We start from the raw sequence: 19,713 nt of genomic DNA on the forward strand, positions 1-19,713 counted from the left end.
AAATTCCTGGGCTCAAGCGATCCTCCCACCTCAGTCTCCCAAGTAGCTGGGACCACAGGCATGCACTACCATGCCCACTATGTTTCCCAGGCTGATTGAACTCCTGGCCTCAAGTAATCCTCCTGCCTCAGCCTCCCAAAGTGTTGGGACTATCAGCATGAGCCACCGTGCTCAGCTTATTTATTTATTTTTCAGAGACAGTCTTGCTCTGTCACCCAGGCTGGAATGCAGGGCCAACTTGAACCTCCAACTCCCAGGCTCAAGTGATCTTCCCACCTCAGCCTGAGTAGCTGGAATTACACGTACACGAAACCACACCCAGCTGATGTTTTTATTTTTTGTAGAGACACGGTCCCACAATGTTGCCCAGGCTGGTCTCAAACTCCTGGGCTCAAGCAATCCTCCTGCCTCAGCCTCCCAAAGTGCTGGGATTACAGGTGTGAGCCACTGCGCCTGGCCTGGCTTTTCTTAACAGTGTCTTTTAAAAAGCGAAATTTAAAATTTTGATTACGTCCAACTTAACAGGTTTTTTTTTTTTTTTTTTCTTTTTTGAGACGGAGTCCCGCTCTGTCGCCCAGGCCTTGGTGCCAGTGGTGTGATCTCAGCTCACTGAAAGCTCCGCCTCCCAGGTTCACGCCATTCTCCTGCCTCAGCCTCCCGAGTAGCTGGAACTACAGGCGCCTGCCACCACACCCGGCTAATTTTTTGCATTTTTTGGTAGAGACGGGGTTTCACCATGTTAGCCAGGATGGTCTCCATCTCCTGACCTTGTGATCCGCCCGCCTCAGCCTCCCAAAATGCTGGGATTACAGACATCAGCCACCACACCCAGCCTATTCTAGTAGTTTTTTTGTAGAGTCCTTAGGATTTTCTACAAAATCATATCATTCATGAATAGAGACAGTTTTATTCCTTTTTCCAATATTTATGCCTTATTTCATTTTCTTCCCTTACTGCTCTGGCTAGGACCTCCAAATGAGTGTTGAATAGAAGGAGGGGAGCAGACATCTTTGCCTTATTTCACGAAATGCTCTCTGATGGCATTTCTTGCTTAGTCCTTCTTCAGATTGGTATTTTGTTAGATTCAGAGTTCCCTGGAGCAGTTTTCTATGTGCCGTGAGTAGATCCAAAACTAGAACATTAATCATTTTAGAATCAAGATGGTCATTGCCATGAGCCTAAACAGGTAGTTGCAGAGATTACCTTAAAGCAGAACAGGATCCAAAAATAGAAATTTTTCAAAGTATACCATGAGTGCCATATAAGCTTTTCAAAGTGGAAACCGTGATGGACTCTGGTGTTTCCTAGGAAGGTTTCTTCTTCACAAGCTGTCTCTGAGGCATTAGTGAAGCATTGCATTTATATTGGGGCAGAGGAAGGTTTTTAATGACAAAACTATTTTGGTGCTTAGCTATCCCTTTAAATGTATGCAGTGAGGCTGCTTCTTCCCCTGTGTCTGGGGAGAACCTTTATGACTTTTCTGGTCATTCTTTGGCAGCTATTTCTTTAAAATACATTTTTTAAATTGAGATATAGGCCAGCCATGGTGGCTAATACCTGTAATCCCAGCACTTTGGGAGGCCAAAGCAGATGGATCACTTGAGCCAAGGAGTTTGAGACCACTCTGGGCAACATTGGGAGACTCCACCTCTACAAAATAAATTTTTTTTTTAATTAGCTGGACACACTGCCATGCACCAGTAGTCCCAGCTACTCAGGAGGCTGAGGTGGGAGGATCACTTGATCCTGGGAGGTCAAGACTGTGGTGAGCCATAATCTTGCCACTGCACTCCAGCCTGGGTGACAGAGTGAGACCCTATATCAAAAAGAGAGAGAGACAGAATTCACATTTTATTATTTACATACAGTTCACCCTTCTAAAGTGTACAGTTCGGTGGTATTTTTAAATCATATTCATAAAATCATGCAGCCACTACCCCTATCTAATTCTAGAATATTTTAATCACCCCAAAAGGAGACCCCACATCCACAGCCACTGGTTATCACAATCTACTTTCTGTCTCTGTGGATTTGTTGGACAGATAATTTTAATCAGAATTTGTTGAATAGAATTCATGGGATCCATGAACTTTGATGGAATAAAGATTACATGCCAGTTTATTTTTATTTTTTAATTTTATTTATTTATTTATTTATTGTTTTGAGACAGAGTCTTGCTCTGTCACCCAGGCTGGAGTGCAGTGGTACGATCTTGGCTCACTGCAAGCTCCACCTCCCGGGTTCACACTGTTCTCCTGCCTCGGCCTCCCAAGTAGCTGGGACTACAGGCGCCTGCCACCACGCCTGGCTAATTTTTTTTTTTTTTTTTTTTTTTTTTTTTTTTTTTTTTTTAGTAGAGATAGGGTTTCACCATGCTAGCCAGGATGGTCTCGATCTCCTGACCTTGTGATCCACCCGCCTTGGACTCGCAAAGTGCTGGGATTACAGGCATGAGCCACCATGCCTGGTCTATTTTTTTATTTTTATTTTATTTTTGAGATGGAGTTTCACTCTTTCCTCCACTTCCCGGGTTCAAGCGATTCTCCTGCCTCAGCCTCCTGAGTAGCTGGGATTACAGGTGTGAGCCACCATGCCTGGTTAATTTTTTGTATTTTTAGTATACAGAGTTTCACCATGTTGGCCAGGCTGGTCTCAAACTCCTGACCTCAAGTGATCCTCCCAACTTGGCCTCCCAATGTGCTGGGATTACAGGCGTGAGCCGCTATGCCCGGCCCAAATTCACATTTTCCAAACAAGCATTATAGCAACAGATGTCTCTGTCCTCGTGGCTTCAGGTTGTTCTCTCAACCTCTTCGTTAGGGTTTTATGTCAAATTCCTGAGATATAATCAATCACTCCCTCATTTTTGTCCTGCTAGCGTAGCTCTGCGTGTGTGTGCCTGCATGTGTGTGTGTGTGCATGCATGCGTGTGTGTGTGTATCTGCCTCCATCAGAGTGCACGTCAGGTAGCCAACAGGTGACTGTGTCCATGACTCCTGCTCACTGTGAGCGCCTCAGGACCCTTCTCCACCTTGGCACCCTAGCTGCAGCACCCAACATCTGCCACAGGGGGTCTCAGGGCCTACCTTGAATGGAACTGACAGGAACATGCAGAAAAAAGACAAAGCTGGCCAGGTGCAGTGGCTCACACCTATAATCCCAGCACTTTGGGAGGCTGAGGTGGGAGGATCACTTGAGGGCAGGAGTTCAAGTTCTGCTGGGGCAACATACCAAGACTTTGTCTCTACAAAAATTCAAAAATTAGCTGGATATAGCCGGGCGCGGTGGCTCACGCCTGTAATCCGACCACTTTGGGAGGCCGAGGTGGGCGGATCACGAGGTCAGGGGATCGAGACCATCCTGTCTAACACGGTGAAACCCCGTCTCCACTAAAAATACAAAAAAATTAGCCGGGTGTGGTGGTGGGCGCCTGTAGTCCTGGCTACTTGGAAGGCTGAGGCAGGAGAATGGCGTGAACCCAGGAGGTGGAGCTTGCAGTGAGCCAAGATCGCGCCACTGCACTCCAGCCTGGGTGACATAGCGAGATTCTGTCTCAAAAAAAAAAAAAAAATTAGCTGGACGTGGTGACCTATGACTGTAGTCCTGAGTACTTGGGAGGTTGAGGCGGGAGGATCGCTTGAGCATGAGGTCAAGGCTACAGTGAGCTATGATCACACCACTGCACTCCACCTTGGGCCATAGAGTGGGATACTATCTAAGAAAAATATAATAAAATTAGCTGGGCACAGTGACTCACACCTGTAATCCTAGCTCTTTGGGAGGACCGCATAGGAGCATTGCTTGAGCCTGGGAGTTCGAGACCAGCCTGGGCAAGATAGTGAGACCCCATTGCTAAAAAATAAAAATTAGCCAAGTGTAGTGGCTCACGCCTATAGTTCCAGCTACTCAGGAGGCTGAGGTAGGAGGATCATGACTTTGAGCCCAGGAGTTCGAGGCTACAGTGAGCCATGATCACACCATTGCACTCCAGCCTGGGCAACAGAGCAAGACCCTGTCTCAAAAAATATATTTTTTTGAGAGTGTTTGAGCTAGAAAGAACCAGAAGAGATATCTAATTCCAACCTTACATTTTACAGGAAGGGAAAAATGACCGAATCTCTTTGGTCAACAAAGTACAGCTAGAATCAGAAAATCATTTAATTGGAAAAACTGTTGGCTCCAGATATCATACATTTTCTGGTGCATTAACTGATTCTAGAGATATTGGGAAGACAGAATTTAAATAAAAGGGATTTACCTGGCAACATGCTTTACAAACTCCTCCCTCCATGCCTTTGTACTGAGTACAGCTAGGTACCAAAAAAGCAAATAATTTTGTTTAAAAATTCTTAATTTCTGCAATAAGGAAGCAGGGTAAAGTTCTGAGCAGCGTGTGTGCTTCTCCAGGGCTTTGCCATCTGTCGCTACAGACAAGGGTCGCAATTCAGAGCCTTGCTGTGAGACAGGCACTCTCCCACGTTGCCAGGGAGCATGAAATGATTCAGTCCTCCTGGTGGGGAAATTGGCAGTGTTTTCTAAAAATCACTGAAGAACTGACGCTTTGACGATGCAGTGTCACTTTGGGAATCTCTCCCACGGATACTTCTGCATGTGTATGAAATGGCATAGGCACACATGTTTCTTTGCAGCATTGCTTTACAATAGCAAATGGTAGGAGGCCACCCAGTGTCCAGCAAAAGGGAACCGAGGGAATAAGCTGTGGTCCACCAACACGGTGGAGTTCTGAGCAGCCATAGAACAGAATGAGGTGCTCTAGGATGTGGAAATATTTCCAGATATATTGCTAAGTGAGAAACATGCAAGATACTGAAGGTTCATATGGCATTCCACATACATAAGGAGATGGCCAGGAGCAGTGGCTCACATCTGTAATCCCACCACTTTGGGAGGCCAAGGCGGGAGGATTGCTTGAGCCCAGGAGTTCGAGACCAGCCTGGGCAACATAGCTAGGCCCTGTCTCTACAAAAAAAGGTTTTTAAAAACATTAGTGGGGCATGGTGGTGCACACTTGTAGTCCCAGGCACTCGGGAGGCTGGGACGGGAGGATCGCTTGAGCCCAGGAATCTGAGGCTGCAGTGAGCTGTGATTGAGCAACTGTATTTCAGCCTGAGCGATACAGCAAGATCCTGTCTCAAAAAAAAAAAAAAGAAGAAGAAAAGAAAGAGGATGGAAATAAGAATATATATTTGCACAAAGACACAGTGGAAAGATGATATAAATTTTACCAATAGGAGGCATGAGGGATGAGGCAGAAGCGGGACTTCTCAGTTTATACCTGTTTTTATTATTTTGATTTTTAAACTATTCAAGAAAAACTCCAATAATTTAAAAATAGACAAAGGAGAAGAAAGGAGCGAGAGTAAGAGGAAGCACACAGCTGAGCACATTGCCTCATGGCGGGCTTCCTCCTTGCCTCGAGCGTAGGGGTGAGGAGCGGACCCTACCATAAACTGAGCTTGGAGTTGTGCCTGCTGCGTGGGCCTGGCCGTCCTTATTGCTGGCTTGAGATGGTTGGTGTTACCTGTTGGGGCTCTTGGCCTTTCTCGTGGCAGGCTGATAAAGCCTGCAGATCCCTTTTAGAATGAAGTTTTTAAACGAATAAGAGAAAATACATAGCATGGTAGCAAGGCACAGTGGTTCACGCCTGTAATCCCAGCACTTTGGGAGGCCCAGGCAGGCAGATCACCTGAGGGCAGGAGTTCCAGACCAGCCCATCCAACATGGTAAAACCCCCTCTCTACTAAAAATACAAAAATTACCTGGGCATGGTGGCGTGTCTGTAATCCCAGCTACTCGAGAGGCTGAGGCGGTAGAATTGCTTGAACCCAGGTGGCGGAGGTTGCAGTGAGCCGAGATCGCACCACTGCACTCCAGCCTGGGCAACAGAGCGAGACTCTGTCTCAAAAAAAAAAAAAAAAAATCAGATGGTAAAATACATGGGCAATTTGCATAGAGAGGAAGCAGCATGAGTAAAAGCACAGAGGCCTGGAAGCACCCCTGGGTGCCCCTGAGGAACCGTGAGGGATCCCAGCGTGGCTGGAATGCAGGCCACACAGGCAGGAGGAGGTGAGGAGGTGGGCTCACCTACAAGCCAGGGGTCACCACGGAATGCACCGGGGTCTTTCAGACATCATCTCCCCTTCGTTCCTCCCCCTCACCTCTCCACTCCCCTCCTTCCTCTTTTCCCCACCCAGACACCTAAGAAGGCTAACGAGGCACCGCAGCACTTAGAGTTGCTGATGCTTAACTACTGACCATTGTTTTCAACAGGGCTCACTTAGAGATCACTGGATCGGTGCCTGTGTTAGGACTGACAATGAGCCAGTCATATCTGGGCATTAGCTGATGGCCAGCGTTTAGCTGTAACACACACGGTAAAGCAGACAGAGAAGTCCTTCCAGATTAGAGACAAAGGGGACCCCACACATGAATGGGAAGTCAAGAAGCCTTTGTTGGATGGATGGATGGCAATTGTATGCAGTCACTTCATTATATTTTATTCATTCCCTAAGGTCTTATTTATTTATTATTTTCTGAGACAGGGTCTCACTCTGTCGCTCAGGCTAGAGTGCAATGGCACGATCATGGCTCACTTCTGCCTCAAACTTCCAGGCTCCAGCGGTCCTCCCACTTCAGCCTCCTGAATATCTGGGACTACGGGTGTGCGTCACCACACCTGGCTAATTTTTTCTAAGTATATTTTTTGTCTCCCTGTGTTGCCTAGGCTGGTCTCAAACTCCTGGGCTCAAGAGATCCTCCCACCTCAGCCTCCCAAAGTGCTGGGATTGCAGGTGTGAGCCACTGCGCACAGCCACTAAGGTCTTTTTTAAATTGACAAATAATGATTGTATATATTTATAGTGTATAGTGCAATGTTATAATATGTATATAACATAGTAGAATGATTAAACCAGCTGTGTATCTATCACCTCACATACTTATCATGTCTTTGTAGTGGAAAGATTTAGAACCTATTCATTTAACAATTTTGAAATATATCATACATTATTATTGGCTGGGCACAATGGCTCACACCTGTAATCCTAGCCCTTTGGGAGGCTGAGGCGGGAGGATCACATGAAGCCAGAAATGGGCAACAATGGGATACCCTGTCTCTATAAATTTAAACACACACACACACACACACACTACATTATTTATTTATCTTTTTTTTTTTTCTGAGACAGAGTGTCACTCTGTCACCAGGCTGGAGTGCAGTGGCGTGATCTTGGCTCACTGCAACCTCCACCTACCAGGTTCAAGCGATTCTCCTTCCTTTCAGCCTCCCAAGTTGCTGGGACTACAGGCGCGTGCCACCACGCCCAGCTAATTTTGGTATTTTTAGTAGAGACAGGGTTTCACCATGTTGTCCAGGATGGTCTCGAGCTCTTGACCTTGTGATCCGCCTGCCTCGGCCTCCCAAAGTGCTGGGATTACAGGCGTGAGCCACCGCGCCCGGCCAGTGCATTATTATGAACCATAGTCGTGGTGCTATGCAGTAAGTAGATCACTAAAACTTTTCCCTCCTGTCTAATCGAAACTTTCTACCTTTGACCAGTAGCTCCCCTTTCCCCATCCACTCCCTCCCCAGGCTCCTGGTAATCACTATTCTGCTCTCTGCTTCTATGAGTTTCACATTTTTTTTTTATTTTTTGAGATGGAGTCTCGCTCTGTCGCCCAGGCTAGAGTGCAGTGGTGGGATCTCGGCTCACCGCAAGCTCTGCTTCCCGGGTTCACGCCATTGAGTTCCCCATTTTTTAGATTTCACGTGTAAGTGAGATCAGGCAGTATTTGTCTTTCTGTGCCTGGCTTCTTTCACGTAGCCTAATGTCCTCCAGGTTCATCGACGCTGTTGCAAATGACAGAATTTTGTTTGTTTTTATGGCTAAATATTATTCCATTGTGCGTATATGCTACGTTTTCCTGATCCACTCATCTGCTGACAGGCACTTATGTTGCTTCTGCATCTTGGCTGCAGTGAAGATGGAGTGGAGTGCAGATATCTCTTCATCTAATATCTTTTTTTCTTTTTTTTTTTTTTTTTTTTGAGGCAGGGTCTCACTCTGTCCCCCAGGCTGGAGTGCAGTGGCATGATCTTGGCTTACTGCAACCTCCACCTCCTGGGTTCAAGCAATTCTCCCACCTCAGCTTCCCAAGCAGCTGGAATTACAGGTGGGCGCCACCATGCCCAGCTCATTTTTGTATTTTTGGTAGAGATGAGGTTTCACCATACTGGCCAGGCTGCTCTTGAATTCCTGATCTCAAGTGATCCGCCCGCCCTGACCTCCCAAAGCGCTGGGATTATAGGCATGAGCCACCGCGCCCAGCCTCATCTAACGTCTTTTAAAGGCATTCCTGCTATATTTGTGTTTAGTCTTCTTAAGAATTTTCTAGTTTCTCTATCCTGGATACTAATCTGGGAGTTGTTTTCCAGAAGTCAGAGGTCCCAGAAGAGTCAGCTCAAAAAAATACCTTTGTCAGTTATTGAAGGAAACAAAAGGCAACTTCAGTATTCATCGTGATCACGAGTAAGTCACCTTTGCTTATCTCACCTTATATCTCAATTAATATTTAATAAGTAACTTGGGAACATCGATAACGTTGAGTCAAGGCCATGCATTTGTTTGACTTGTAATACTTTCTCTTTTGCTCGACCGATTTATGCATACTTCTAAATTTAATCAGAGTAAAATGTCAATTACTTGCAAATAAATGCAGATCAAAAAGTTCTCCTGCACTCCAGCCTGGGAAGACAGTGAGACCTTGTCTCTTAAAAAATAAAAAGGCCAGGCGCGGTGGCTCACACCTGTAATCCCATCACTTTGGGAGGCTGAGGCAGGTGGATCACGAGGTCAGGAGTTCGAGACCAGCCTAGTCTGTCTCTACTAAAAATACAAAAATTAGCCAGGTGCAGTAGTGGGCACCTGTAATCCCAGCTACTTGGGAGGCTGAGGCAGGAGAATTGCTTGAACCCAGGAGGCAGAGGTTGCAGTGAGCCAAGATGGCACAACTGCACTCTAGCCTGGGCAACAGAGCAAGACTCTGTCTCAAAAAAAAAAAAACAACAGTTATTATTCTCAATACCTAGAATTTTAAATCTAGGGAAGTGAATACATAGACACAGCTTTAAGAATCAGAATCTAATATGAAAAGATGCTCAACATCACTAATTATCAGGGGAATGCAAATCAAAACCACAATGCGGGCCCGGCTCAGTGGCTCATGCCCGTAATCCCAGCACTTTGGCAGGCCAAGGCGGGTGGATCACTTGAGGCCAGGAGTTCGAGACAAGCCTGGCCAATATGGTGAAACCCCGTTTCTACTAAAAATACAAAAATTAGCCAGGTGTGGTGGTGGGCACCTGTAATCCCAGCTACTCGGGAGGCTGAGGTAGGAGAATTTCTGGAACCTGGGAGGCGGAGGTTGCAATGAGCCAAGATCGCATTCCACTGCACTCCAGCCAGGCGACAATAGTGAGACTCTGTCTCAAAACAAACAAACAAAAAAACAAACAAACAGAAAAACCACAATGCAGTACCACCTTACTCATGCAAGAATGGCCATAATTTAAAAATCAAGAAATAATAGATGTTGGCGTGGATGTGGTAAAAAGGGAACACTTTTACACTGCTGGTGGGAATGTAAACTAGTACAACCACTATGGAAAACAGTGTGGAGGTTATCCTTAAAGAACTAAAAGTAGAACTCCGATTTGATCCAACAATCCCACTACTGGGTATCTACGTGGAGGAAAAGTATATGAAAAAGACACTTGTACACACATGTTTATAGCAGCACAATTTGCAATTGCAAAAATACAGAACCAGCACAGATGCCCATCAATCAACTAATGGATAAAGAAAATATGGTATATGGGCCAGGCATGGTGGCTCATACCTATAATCCCAGCACTTTGGGAGGCCGAGGCAGGCAAATCACCTGAGTTTGGGAGTTTGAGACCAGCCTGGCCAACATGGTGAAACCCTGTCGCTACTAAAAATACAAAAAATTAGCTGGGTGTGGTGGTGCATGCCTGTAATCCCAGCTACTCAGGAGGCTGAGGCAAGAGAATCGCTTGAACCCGGGAGGCGGAGGTTGCAGTGAGCCGAGATCGTGCCATTGCACACCAGCCTGGGCAACAAGAGTGAAACTCAGTCTCAAAAAAAAAAAAAAAAAAAGAAAAGAAAAAAATTATAGCTGAAAAAAAATCAGAATTAATGTTTCAGCATTTCATCTGTCTGTCCAGAAAGAAGTTTTTTGTTTGTTTGTTTGTTTTTGAGATGGAGTCTTGCTCTGTCACCCAGGCTGGAGTGCAGTGGTGCAATCTCAGCTCACTGCAACCTCCACCTCCTGGGTTCAAGCGATTCTCCTGCCTCAGTCTCCCAAGCAGCTGGGATTACAGGTGCGCATCACCACGCCTGGCTAATTTTTTTTTTTTTTTTTTTTGAGACAGAGTTTCGTTCTTGTCTCCCAGGCTGGAGTGCAGTGGCGCGATCTCGGCTCACTGCAACCTCCACCTCCCGGGTTCAAGCGATTCTCCTGCTTCAGCCTCCCAAGTAGCTGGGATTACAGGCATGTGTCACCATGCCCGGCTAATTTTTTTTTTTTTTTGTATTTTTAGTACAGACGGGGTTTCGCCATGTTGGCCAGGCTGGTCTCGAACTCCTGAGCTTAAGTGATCTGCCCGCCTCGGCCTCCCAGAGTGCTGGGATTAAAGGCGTGACCCACCACGCCTGGCCAAGAAGTCTTTATGTGGAGTAAAGCTTTATAGAAGTTTTACATGAGGTAGCTGGGCACGGTGGCTCACACCTGTAATCTCAGCACTTTGGGAGGCTGAGGTGGGCGGATCGCCTGAGGTCAGGAGTTTGAGACCATCCTGGCCAACAGGGCGAAACCCCGTCTCTACTAAAAATACAAAAAAAAAAAAAAAAAAAAAAAAGCCGGGCATGGAGGTGCATGCTTGTAATCCCAGCTACTGGGGAGGCTGATGCAGGAGAATGGCTTGAACCCAGGAGGCGGCGGTTGCAATGAGTGGAGATTTGGCCACTGCACTCCAGCCTGGGCGACAAGAACGAAACTCCGTCTCAAAAAAAAAAAAAAAAAAAAAAAGTTTTACATGGGGTAAAATCTTCATAAAAACGTTTATTGACCCAGTAAGCACTTTCTGGATTTGTGTTTACTTCTATCAAACCTGCATTTCATATGCGGTTTCCTCAGAACCCAGTTTGATAAGCTAAAGCGTACAGGCATTTCAGATCTTTTCAAGGTAAGCATATCAGCGTTTCAAAGACTCTGGGGAAGCAGGGAGCCTGAGCAGCGCCATCCCCGCCCCCATCCCTCCTCTTCTGCCCCCATCCCTCCTCTTCTCTCCCCTCCCTCTCTCTGCTGAGTTTTCATATTTATAGTATTTTGCATGTCCTGATGCTGATGAAAATCAGGATGTACAGTTAATATTTTAGATGCCAGGAGCTTATATCATGCTCTCCAATGTTAATTGATTGTATTTTATTAACGTCGTGTTTTCTTCATCCAAAAGCAGATTTCTCATCTATGTGGAAGGCAGAAAGCAGACACCAATACTCAATGAATACTTAACCGTAAAACTGAAAGAGGATTGTAGTTCTTCATAAACAGCACTTAATTCCAGCTGGGATCAGAACTAGAAAGTTAATTTTTAAACATCTACACTTTATTTTCAAATTAACCATTTTTGTGTTGAAGAAATATTTTCATGTGTAAGAAAGTAGACCTTATTGTACATATAAAAACTTGAAATTATGCTAAGAATGAAAAAGACTTCTCTGTAAAGATACAGACTACAGTTAGAGAAGCTCTTTAAAAATGTGAACCTCAAATAGAGAAAGAACCCCTGCATAGAAAGTGCTGTTTTAACTATCTGATTTTTTAAAAATCTGTGCATATATTTAAATTCTAAATAATAGCTTATCAGAGTCAGCTCAAAATATATGAGAAATAGTATTCTCTCATGGTTTTAGTTCTTGACTTTGCTGTGTAAATAGACATAAGGTGCTTTGATATAAAATATAAAATGTAACTGGAAAATAGCTCGAAGTCCTTCTGTCCCAAGCTGAGCAGAGCCCCATCTTTCTGGGTCTATAGTAGTCCCACCTACTGACACAAACAAAAGCTTGCTGGAAGATCAAGTTTTAGATGCATTTTTAAAAATCTTAAAGACTAAAACACTTCCATTTTAACTTGTAATTTAATTTTTTAAAGATTATACTATATGCCTCTGTGTCTTCTCTAAAAGAATAGATCAACTTCAGTCAATAAAAGATATTTTTAATATTAAAGAAAAAATATGTTTCCTTGGTTTCTTTTTATTTTACAGGAGTAAAGTAAGGAAGGAATGTTCATCGCTTTAAACTGAACCTGGCAAGTTAATTTCCTCAGGAATGGGGATGTATTTTTTTAAGCATTGCAGATATCAAAGTTCTGTTGTGCTGAATAAATGCCCCTTTGTTAACAGGTTTCAGTGTTACTTCAGAGATGATTTTCATGAGCGGGGAAGAGCCACCTCATTTAGCCTTTTTAATTAGGGTGCTGAAAAGAGAAGTTGGGTGAGGTTTGGTTATGTTCTTTATCAATGCGTGCTTTCTCCCTCAGGCTGGGCTGTCCAGAGCAAAACTGAGAAAGGTATAGTTGCTTCTGAGCTGCTGCCTGCCAAGTAGAAACCTAAAATGACCCTTGGGAGGCTGACTTCCAATCTAAGAATCAAAATATTAAATTTTCTCCTCCTTTTCATGTTCATGGCTGTACATCAACTTGCCTAGTGAAAAGGCAACACTGAATAGATGCTAAATAGGAAAATGTCAGGGAACTAAAGGATTTGATAACAATTAAACATGATTTTATGGCTAAATGTATTTTAGCTCATAGGATTATAGTACCTACGACACCTGACACCTATTGTATCCCACCACCTTATCGTTCCATATGCAATCCAACAATAAGAAATTTCGGCTGGGTGTGGTGGCTCATGCCTGTAATCCCAGCACTCTGGGAGCCTGAGGCAGGTGGATCACTTGAGATCAGGGATTCGAGATCAGCCTGGCCAACATGACAAAACCCCCTCTCTACTAAAAATACAAAAAATTAGCTGGGCGTGGTGTCACGCGCCTGTAATCCCAGCTACTTGGGAGGCTGAGGCAGGAGAATTGCTTGAACCCGGGAGGCGGAGGTTGCAATGAGCCGAGATCGTACCACTGCACTCCAGCTTGGGTGACAGAGTGAGGTTCTATCTCAAAAAAAAAAAAAAAAAAAAAAAAAAAGAATGAGAAATTTAATATTAGCAATGTATCTAGCTCAACCTAAGTTATTTATTTATTTATTTTTATTTTTATTTTTTATTTTTTTGAGACAGAGTCTCTCTCTGTCACCCAGGCTGGAGTGCAGTGGCGTGATCTCGGCTCACTGCAACCTCCGCCTTTCAGGTTCAAGCGATTCTCCTGCCTCAGCCTCCCGTGCGCCACCATGCCCAGCTAAATTTTGTATTTTTAGTAGAGACGGGGTTTCGCCATATTGGCCAGGCTGGTCTTGAACTTCTGACCTTGTGATCCACCTTCTCGGCCTCCCAAAGTGCTGGGATTACAGACGTGAGCCACCACACCTGGCCCAACCTAAGTTATTTAAATGACAGGATTTCATTTGTTTTTATGGCTAAATAGTATTCCATTGTGTATATATATACTATATATATATTTTTTGAGACGGAGTCTCGCTCTATTGCCCAGCTGGAGTGCAGTGGCTCAATTTCAGCTCACTGCAACCTCCACCTCCCGAGTTCAAGCAATTCTCCTGCCTCAGCCTCCTGAGAAGCTGGGATTACAGGTGCCCACCACGACTCCTGGCTAACTTTTTGTTTTTTTTAGTAGAGATGGGGTTTCGTCATGTCAGCCAGGCTGGTGTTGAACTCCTGGCCTCATGTGATCCTCCCAACTCAGCCTCCCAAAGTGCTGGGGTTACAGGCATGAGCCGCCACATTTCTTTATCCACTCATCTGTTGATGGACATTTAGGCTGCTTCCACATCTTGGCTGTTGTGAGCAGTGCTGCAGTGAACGTGGAGTGCAGATAACCCGACCTAAGCTTTGAGCAATTTCTGTTAGAAAGGCAGTCTCCTTTTTTTTTCTATACTTTAATGGATGCAGAGAGGCAGTCTCATAGCATATTCGAAAGTTACAAGATAAAACTAGATTTTAGCATTTATGTTTTATCACCAACATTCTTAAGATCAACACATCCGAAGAGGAGGCAAATGAATTATACTACAATCTGCCTGCCAGAAATAATCTCAGCATTGGAAAAGACTGACATAAGGGTATTTTTAGAATCTCTGAATGGATTTTTATTTTATTTTATTTTTAGTGACAGGGTCTCACTCTGTCACCCAGGCTGGAGGGCAGTGGTATCATCATAGCTCACTGTAGCCTCAAACTCTTGGGTTCAAGTGATTCTTCTGCTTCAGCCTCCCAATTAGCGAGGACTCCAGGCACGTGCCACCATGCCTAATTTTTTTTTTTTTTTTTTAGATGGAATCTCACTCTGTCACCCAGGCTGAAGTGCGGTGGCACGATGTCAGCTCACTGCAACCTCCATCTCCCAGGTTCAAGAGATTCTTCTGTCTCAGCCTCCCGAGTAGCTGGGATTACAGGCACCTGCCACCATGCCTGGCTAATTTTTGTATTTTTAATAGAGATGGGGTTTCACCATGTTGGCCAGGCTGGTCTCGAACTCCTGACCTCAGGTGATCCACCCACCTCAGCCTCCCAAAGTGCTGGGGTTACAAGTGTGAGCCCCTGCACCCGGCCAACAGATTTTTAAAAACAGAAATAGAAATACCCCCAAAGAAAAAAAGTTCTGAATTAAGATAAAACATAAACACTAAAAGCAGCTTTACCCCAAAAGTGCCAAGAGAATGTGTAGAACTTCTTGGCTGTGTGGAATAAAGTTGGCTACATATGTTTCAGGAAGGAGACTGAAGACTGAATCCTTGTTATGTTCTGGCAAACTGATCCTGGAGTCTTCTCCTGTGGCTTTGTGTGGTTTGACACCTGTAGCTGGGGTGGTGGGTTTGCAGTGTTGTACTTTTGTTTCTCTTGAGCCATTTGATGATGATTTTGTTAGGACACATTGCAGGAAAGTTCATTATTCTAGGCCTTCAACAGAATAATCTTAGCAACCTCCGGTGTGATAGAGAACAGAGTGAATAGGATCAAAATAAGAAACCAGACACATTCATCAAGACTGCAGCTGACAGGGAGGTTTAAAAACCAGAATGGGGCCAGGTGCAGTGGCCCACACCTGTAATCCCAGCACTTAGAGAGGCCAAAGCTCGCACATCATTTGAGGTCAGGAGTTCGAGACCAGCCTGGCCAACATGGCGAAACCACCTCTCTACTAAAAATACAAAAATTAGCTGGGCATGGTGGTGGGTGCCTGTAATCCCAGCTACTCAGGAGGCTGAGGCACAAGAATCACTTCAACCTGGGAGGCGGAGGTTGCAGTGTGCTGAGATTGAGCCATGCCTTCAGCCTGGGCAACAGAGCCAGACCCTGTCTCAAACAAACAAAAAAACACCCAGAACAGTCTTTGAGAGAAGTTGATTGAATGAAAAGTGTACATGAATCAGTTCTCTAAAGGATGATGTGTGGGTTCTCAGCCAGATGCATGCTTAAGAAACCCAACCACAACAACAACAAAAAGAAACCCAACAAAAAAAGAATCAAAGAATTTTGAGCACACAGTACGTGCTTTGCTGGCCACTGGAGACACAACAGTGAGCAAAGCAGACAATCTAGTCGTAGAAACACACTAATCTAAGAATCCCATACATAGTTCACGAGAGACTGGTTAGTGCTACAAAAGAAAGCTTTGAGATATGATGACAGCTTATAATAGGGACTCAGGTGAAGGGTGGAGTGTTAAGAGAATGCTTCCCTGAAGAAGTGACATCTGAGCCAAGAGTTAAAGACAAGTGGATGCTAAGTAGGGCGAACAGGAAGCAGAAGAGAATTCCAGGCAGTAGCAATAGCTTGTGCAAAGGCTCTGAGGTGGGAGGGAACATGACGCATCTGGGACCTGATGGGCCAGGATAGTGCAAGATGAAGCCAGAGACAGAGGCTGGGGCCAGATGATGCATACGAGTCGATAAGTCAGTGCGGGTGTGGTAGCATACCATGTTTTAGTGGGCCAGATGATGTAAACTCTCCTGTGCATCTTGGATTTTCCTTAAAACAAGGTCTTATTTGTATTCCAGTTGCTTTGCTTTTGTAATAGGGGTGAGCAGGAATTCAACAGCCCTCAAGATACACCAAAACAGACCCTGATTCTGATGGCGTGAAGAATCTCAGGCTGGGAGCAGTGGCTCCTGCCTGTAATGCCAGCACTTTGGGAGGCTGAGGTGGGAGGATTGCTTGAGTCCATTAGTTCAAGACCAGTCTGGGCAATGTGGTGAGACCCCTGTCTCGGCAAAAAATTTAAAAATTAGCCAGGCATGGTGGTGCACACCTGTGGTCCCAACTATTCTGGATGCTGAGGTGGGAGGCTCACTTGAGCCCAGGAGGTTTAGGCTGCAATGAGCCATAATCCAGCCAGTGCACTCCAGCATGGGTAACAGAGCAAGCAAGACCCTGTATCACCCCCCAAAAAATAGCCAGTCAGTGACAGGGACAATAGTAGACGAGGCCTCCTGCCTGAAGATGTTAGCGAGATGAACCAGAAAAATTAAGAGTGGGGAAGTTTGGGCTGGGCGCCGTGGCTCACGCCTGTAATCCCAACACTTCGGGAGGTCGAGGCGGGTGGATCACCTAAGGTGGGGTGTTTGAGACCAGCTTGACCAATATGGTGAAACCCTGTCTCTACAAAAAAACACAAAAATTAGCCAGGCTGTGGTGGCGCATGCCTGTAATCTCAGCTACTCAGGAGGCTGAGACAGGAGAATTGCTTGAACCCAGGAGGCGAAGGTTGTTGTGAGCTGAGATCGCGCCACTGCGCTCCACCCTGGGTGACAGAGGGCAACCCTGTCTCAAAAACAAAACAAACAAACAAAAGAGTAGGGAAGTTTGTATCCTTATGTCCTCAGTGATGCTCTTTCGTGAGATTAGCTATATGCTGAAGTATACCAAATGGGGTATTTGTTTACTCACTCTTTCAGCCCTTCATTTCACATACATTTATTGAACATTGCTATGTGCCAGGTGCCCCGCTAGGCATTGAGTACATAAAACTGAGTAAGACAGGGTGGCCCTCTAATAGCTCAAAATCTTACCTACAAGCACATAAAGTACAATCCCTTAGAGATGTATTAGGAGAGTGCTCTCGGGTCCCAAACAGCAAGCCCAAGGTAGTATAGTACTGAAAGTCACTGATCACAAAATGTAGTCCAAATGGCGTGGCTGTTGAGAGCACTGGCTTTGAAATCAGGCACATCTGGGTCTGGATCCCGAATGCACAGTTTGCCAGTTGTATGAACCTGGGCTAAACTCTCTGAGCCTGAGCTTGTTTGTTGGTCTGTAAAAATTACCATCAAGAGGCCAGGTGCAGTGGCTTCGGCCTGTAATCCCAGTACTTTCAAGGTGGGCAAATTCACTTGAGCCCAGGAGTTTGAGATCAGCCTGAGCAACGTAGCGAGACTCTGTCTCTACAAAAAAATTTAAAAAATTAGTTGGGCATGGCCAGGCGTGGTGGCTCACACCTGTAATCCCAGCACTTTGGGAGGCCGAGGCGGGTGGATCACGAGGTCAAGAGATCGAGACCATCCTGGCCAACATGGTGAAACCCCGTCTCTACTAAACATACAAAAATTATCTGGGCATGGTGGCAGGCACCTGTAGTCCCAGCTACTCAGGAGGCTGAGGCAGGAGAATTGCTTGAACCCGGGAGGCAGAGGTTGCAGTGAGCCGAGATCGTGCCACTGCACTCCAGCCTGGCAACAGAGCGAGACTCCATCTCAAAAAAAAAAAAAAAAAAATTAGCTGGGCATGATAGTGCATCCCTCTAGTTCCAGCTGCTTAGGAGGCTGAGGTAGGAGGATCACTTGAGCCCGGGAGGCAGAGATTGCAGTGAGCTATGATTATGCCACTGCATTCCGGCCTGGGTAATGAAGCCAGACCCTGTCTCAAAAAAAAAAATAAATAAATAAAAAGTTATTGATGCTTTATTTATTTATAACTTTATTTTTATTTATTTATTTTGAGACAGGGTCTCACTCTGTTGCCCAGGCTGGAGTGCAGCGGCGTGATCTCAGCTTACTGCAACCTCAGCCTTGCAGGCTTAAGTGATCCTCCCACCTCAGCCTCCTGACTAGCTGGGACTACAGGCATGCCACCACGGCCGGCTAAGTTTTTCGTATTTTTTGGTAGAGATGGGGTTTCACCATGTTGCCCAGGATGGTCTTGAACTCCTGAGCTCAAGTGATCCACCTGCCTCAGCCTTCCCAAGTGCTCGGAATACAGGCGTGAGCCACTGTGCCCAGCCTCATCAACAACTTTAAAGAAGAATAAGTGAGATACTGTTTAACAAATGCTGAGCCTGGTGCCTGGCACAGTAATAGGCTCTATGATTATTTAAAAAGCCGGTTGCTAATGGGAAGTCACTGTGGCAGATGTGCTAGACCTAGAGGAGCTGTTGCCTGGTTGAAAAGGGATGCTGTATATGCGTGAAGGATCACAGGAGAACCACTTTTGTTCCTTGTGGAAAAAGGAGTGTGAGAAACAGCTGGAGTACAGCAAAAAGCTCTTTTACTGTGGTCTTTATTCCAGCACAGCTATCGACTAAGTTGACTAAGTTACATATGAAGGGTTTAGCCCAGTGCCTGCCAAATAATAAGCATTCAATACATATCAACTATTGTGATTCTACTGTTATTCTGATAAAGAAGCTTTTTAGTGATTGGAATTAGAGAAAACAGGATTAATTTCTCCTTTTGGTGGAGTGAGAGGAGAGTCTTGGCAAATGTATCTTTTGGGGTCAGCTCTAGCTCTTGGGCTGGAGGGTGAGGAATCAGTTAAAGAAAAGGGTCCCTGGCAGGGTGCAGTGGCTCACGCCCGTAATCCCAGCACTTTGGGAGGCCGAGGCAGGCAGATCACCTGAGGTCGGGAGTTCAAGACCAGCCTGACCAACACGGAGAAACCCCGTCTCTACTAAAAATACAAAATTAGCCAGGCATGGTGGCACATGCCTGTAATTCCAGCTATTTGGGAGGCTGAGGCAGGAGAATTGCTTGAACCCAGGAGGCGGAGGTTGCAGTGAGGTGAGATCCTGCCATTGCACTCCAGCCTAGGTAAGAAGAGTGAAGCTCGGTTAAAAAAAAAAAGAAAAGAAAAAGAAAAGAAAGAGAAGAAAAGAAAAGAAAGTAAGAAAGAAGGAGAAAGAAAGGTAAGAAAGAAAGAAAGAAAGAAAAAGAAAGAAAGAAAGAAAGAAAGAGAAAAAGAAGGAAAGGAAAGGGAAAGGGAGAGGGAAAGGGAAAGAAAAGGAAAGGGTCCCTGACCTCAGACAGGTTACAGTCTCACTAGGGAGACAAGGGTCAGGATTACGTGGTCGTCATTTTCCTCCTTACAGGCAGGCGGTGCCTCTCCCTTCAAAAGCAAGGGACCTTTATGTGTGATTCCACATCTGCATTCCGATAGGAAAGAGAAACAGCAGAAACACAATACCCATCTGAGAGCTACGC

At 45.3% G+C, this 19,713-nt stretch overlaps 1 protein-coding gene across 3 annotated transcripts in view; it reads left to right on the forward strand.

Annotated features, from left to right (window-relative positions):
* The window catches only part of CCDC62 (coiled-coil domain containing 62), a 49,452-nt gene extending 40,903 nt beyond the window's left edge, over nucleotides 1-8,549 (forward strand). For 2 of the 3 annotated variants that reach the window (XM_054441856.2, XM_054441855.2), the window contains exon 12: nucleotides 8,456-8,549. In XM_054441856.2, the coding sequence (XP_054297831.1) occupies nucleotides 8,456-8,509 (54 nt within the window). In that variant the 3' untranslated portion in view covers nucleotides 8,510-8,549. The remainder of the gene's footprint in view (nucleotides 1-8,455) is intronic. The other variant, XM_063647148.1, reaches the window with a different exon arrangement.
* The last annotated feature ends 11,164 nt before the right edge of the window (nucleotides 8,550-19,713 follow it).

The sequence above is a fragment of the Pongo pygmaeus genome, chromosome 10 (genome assembly GCF_028885625.2).
Source record: "Pongo pygmaeus isolate AG05252 chromosome 10, NHGRI_mPonPyg2-v2.0_pri, whole genome shotgun sequence".
NCBI classification, from domain to species: domain Eukaryota; kingdom Metazoa; phylum Chordata; class Mammalia; order Primates; family Hominidae; genus Pongo; species Pongo pygmaeus.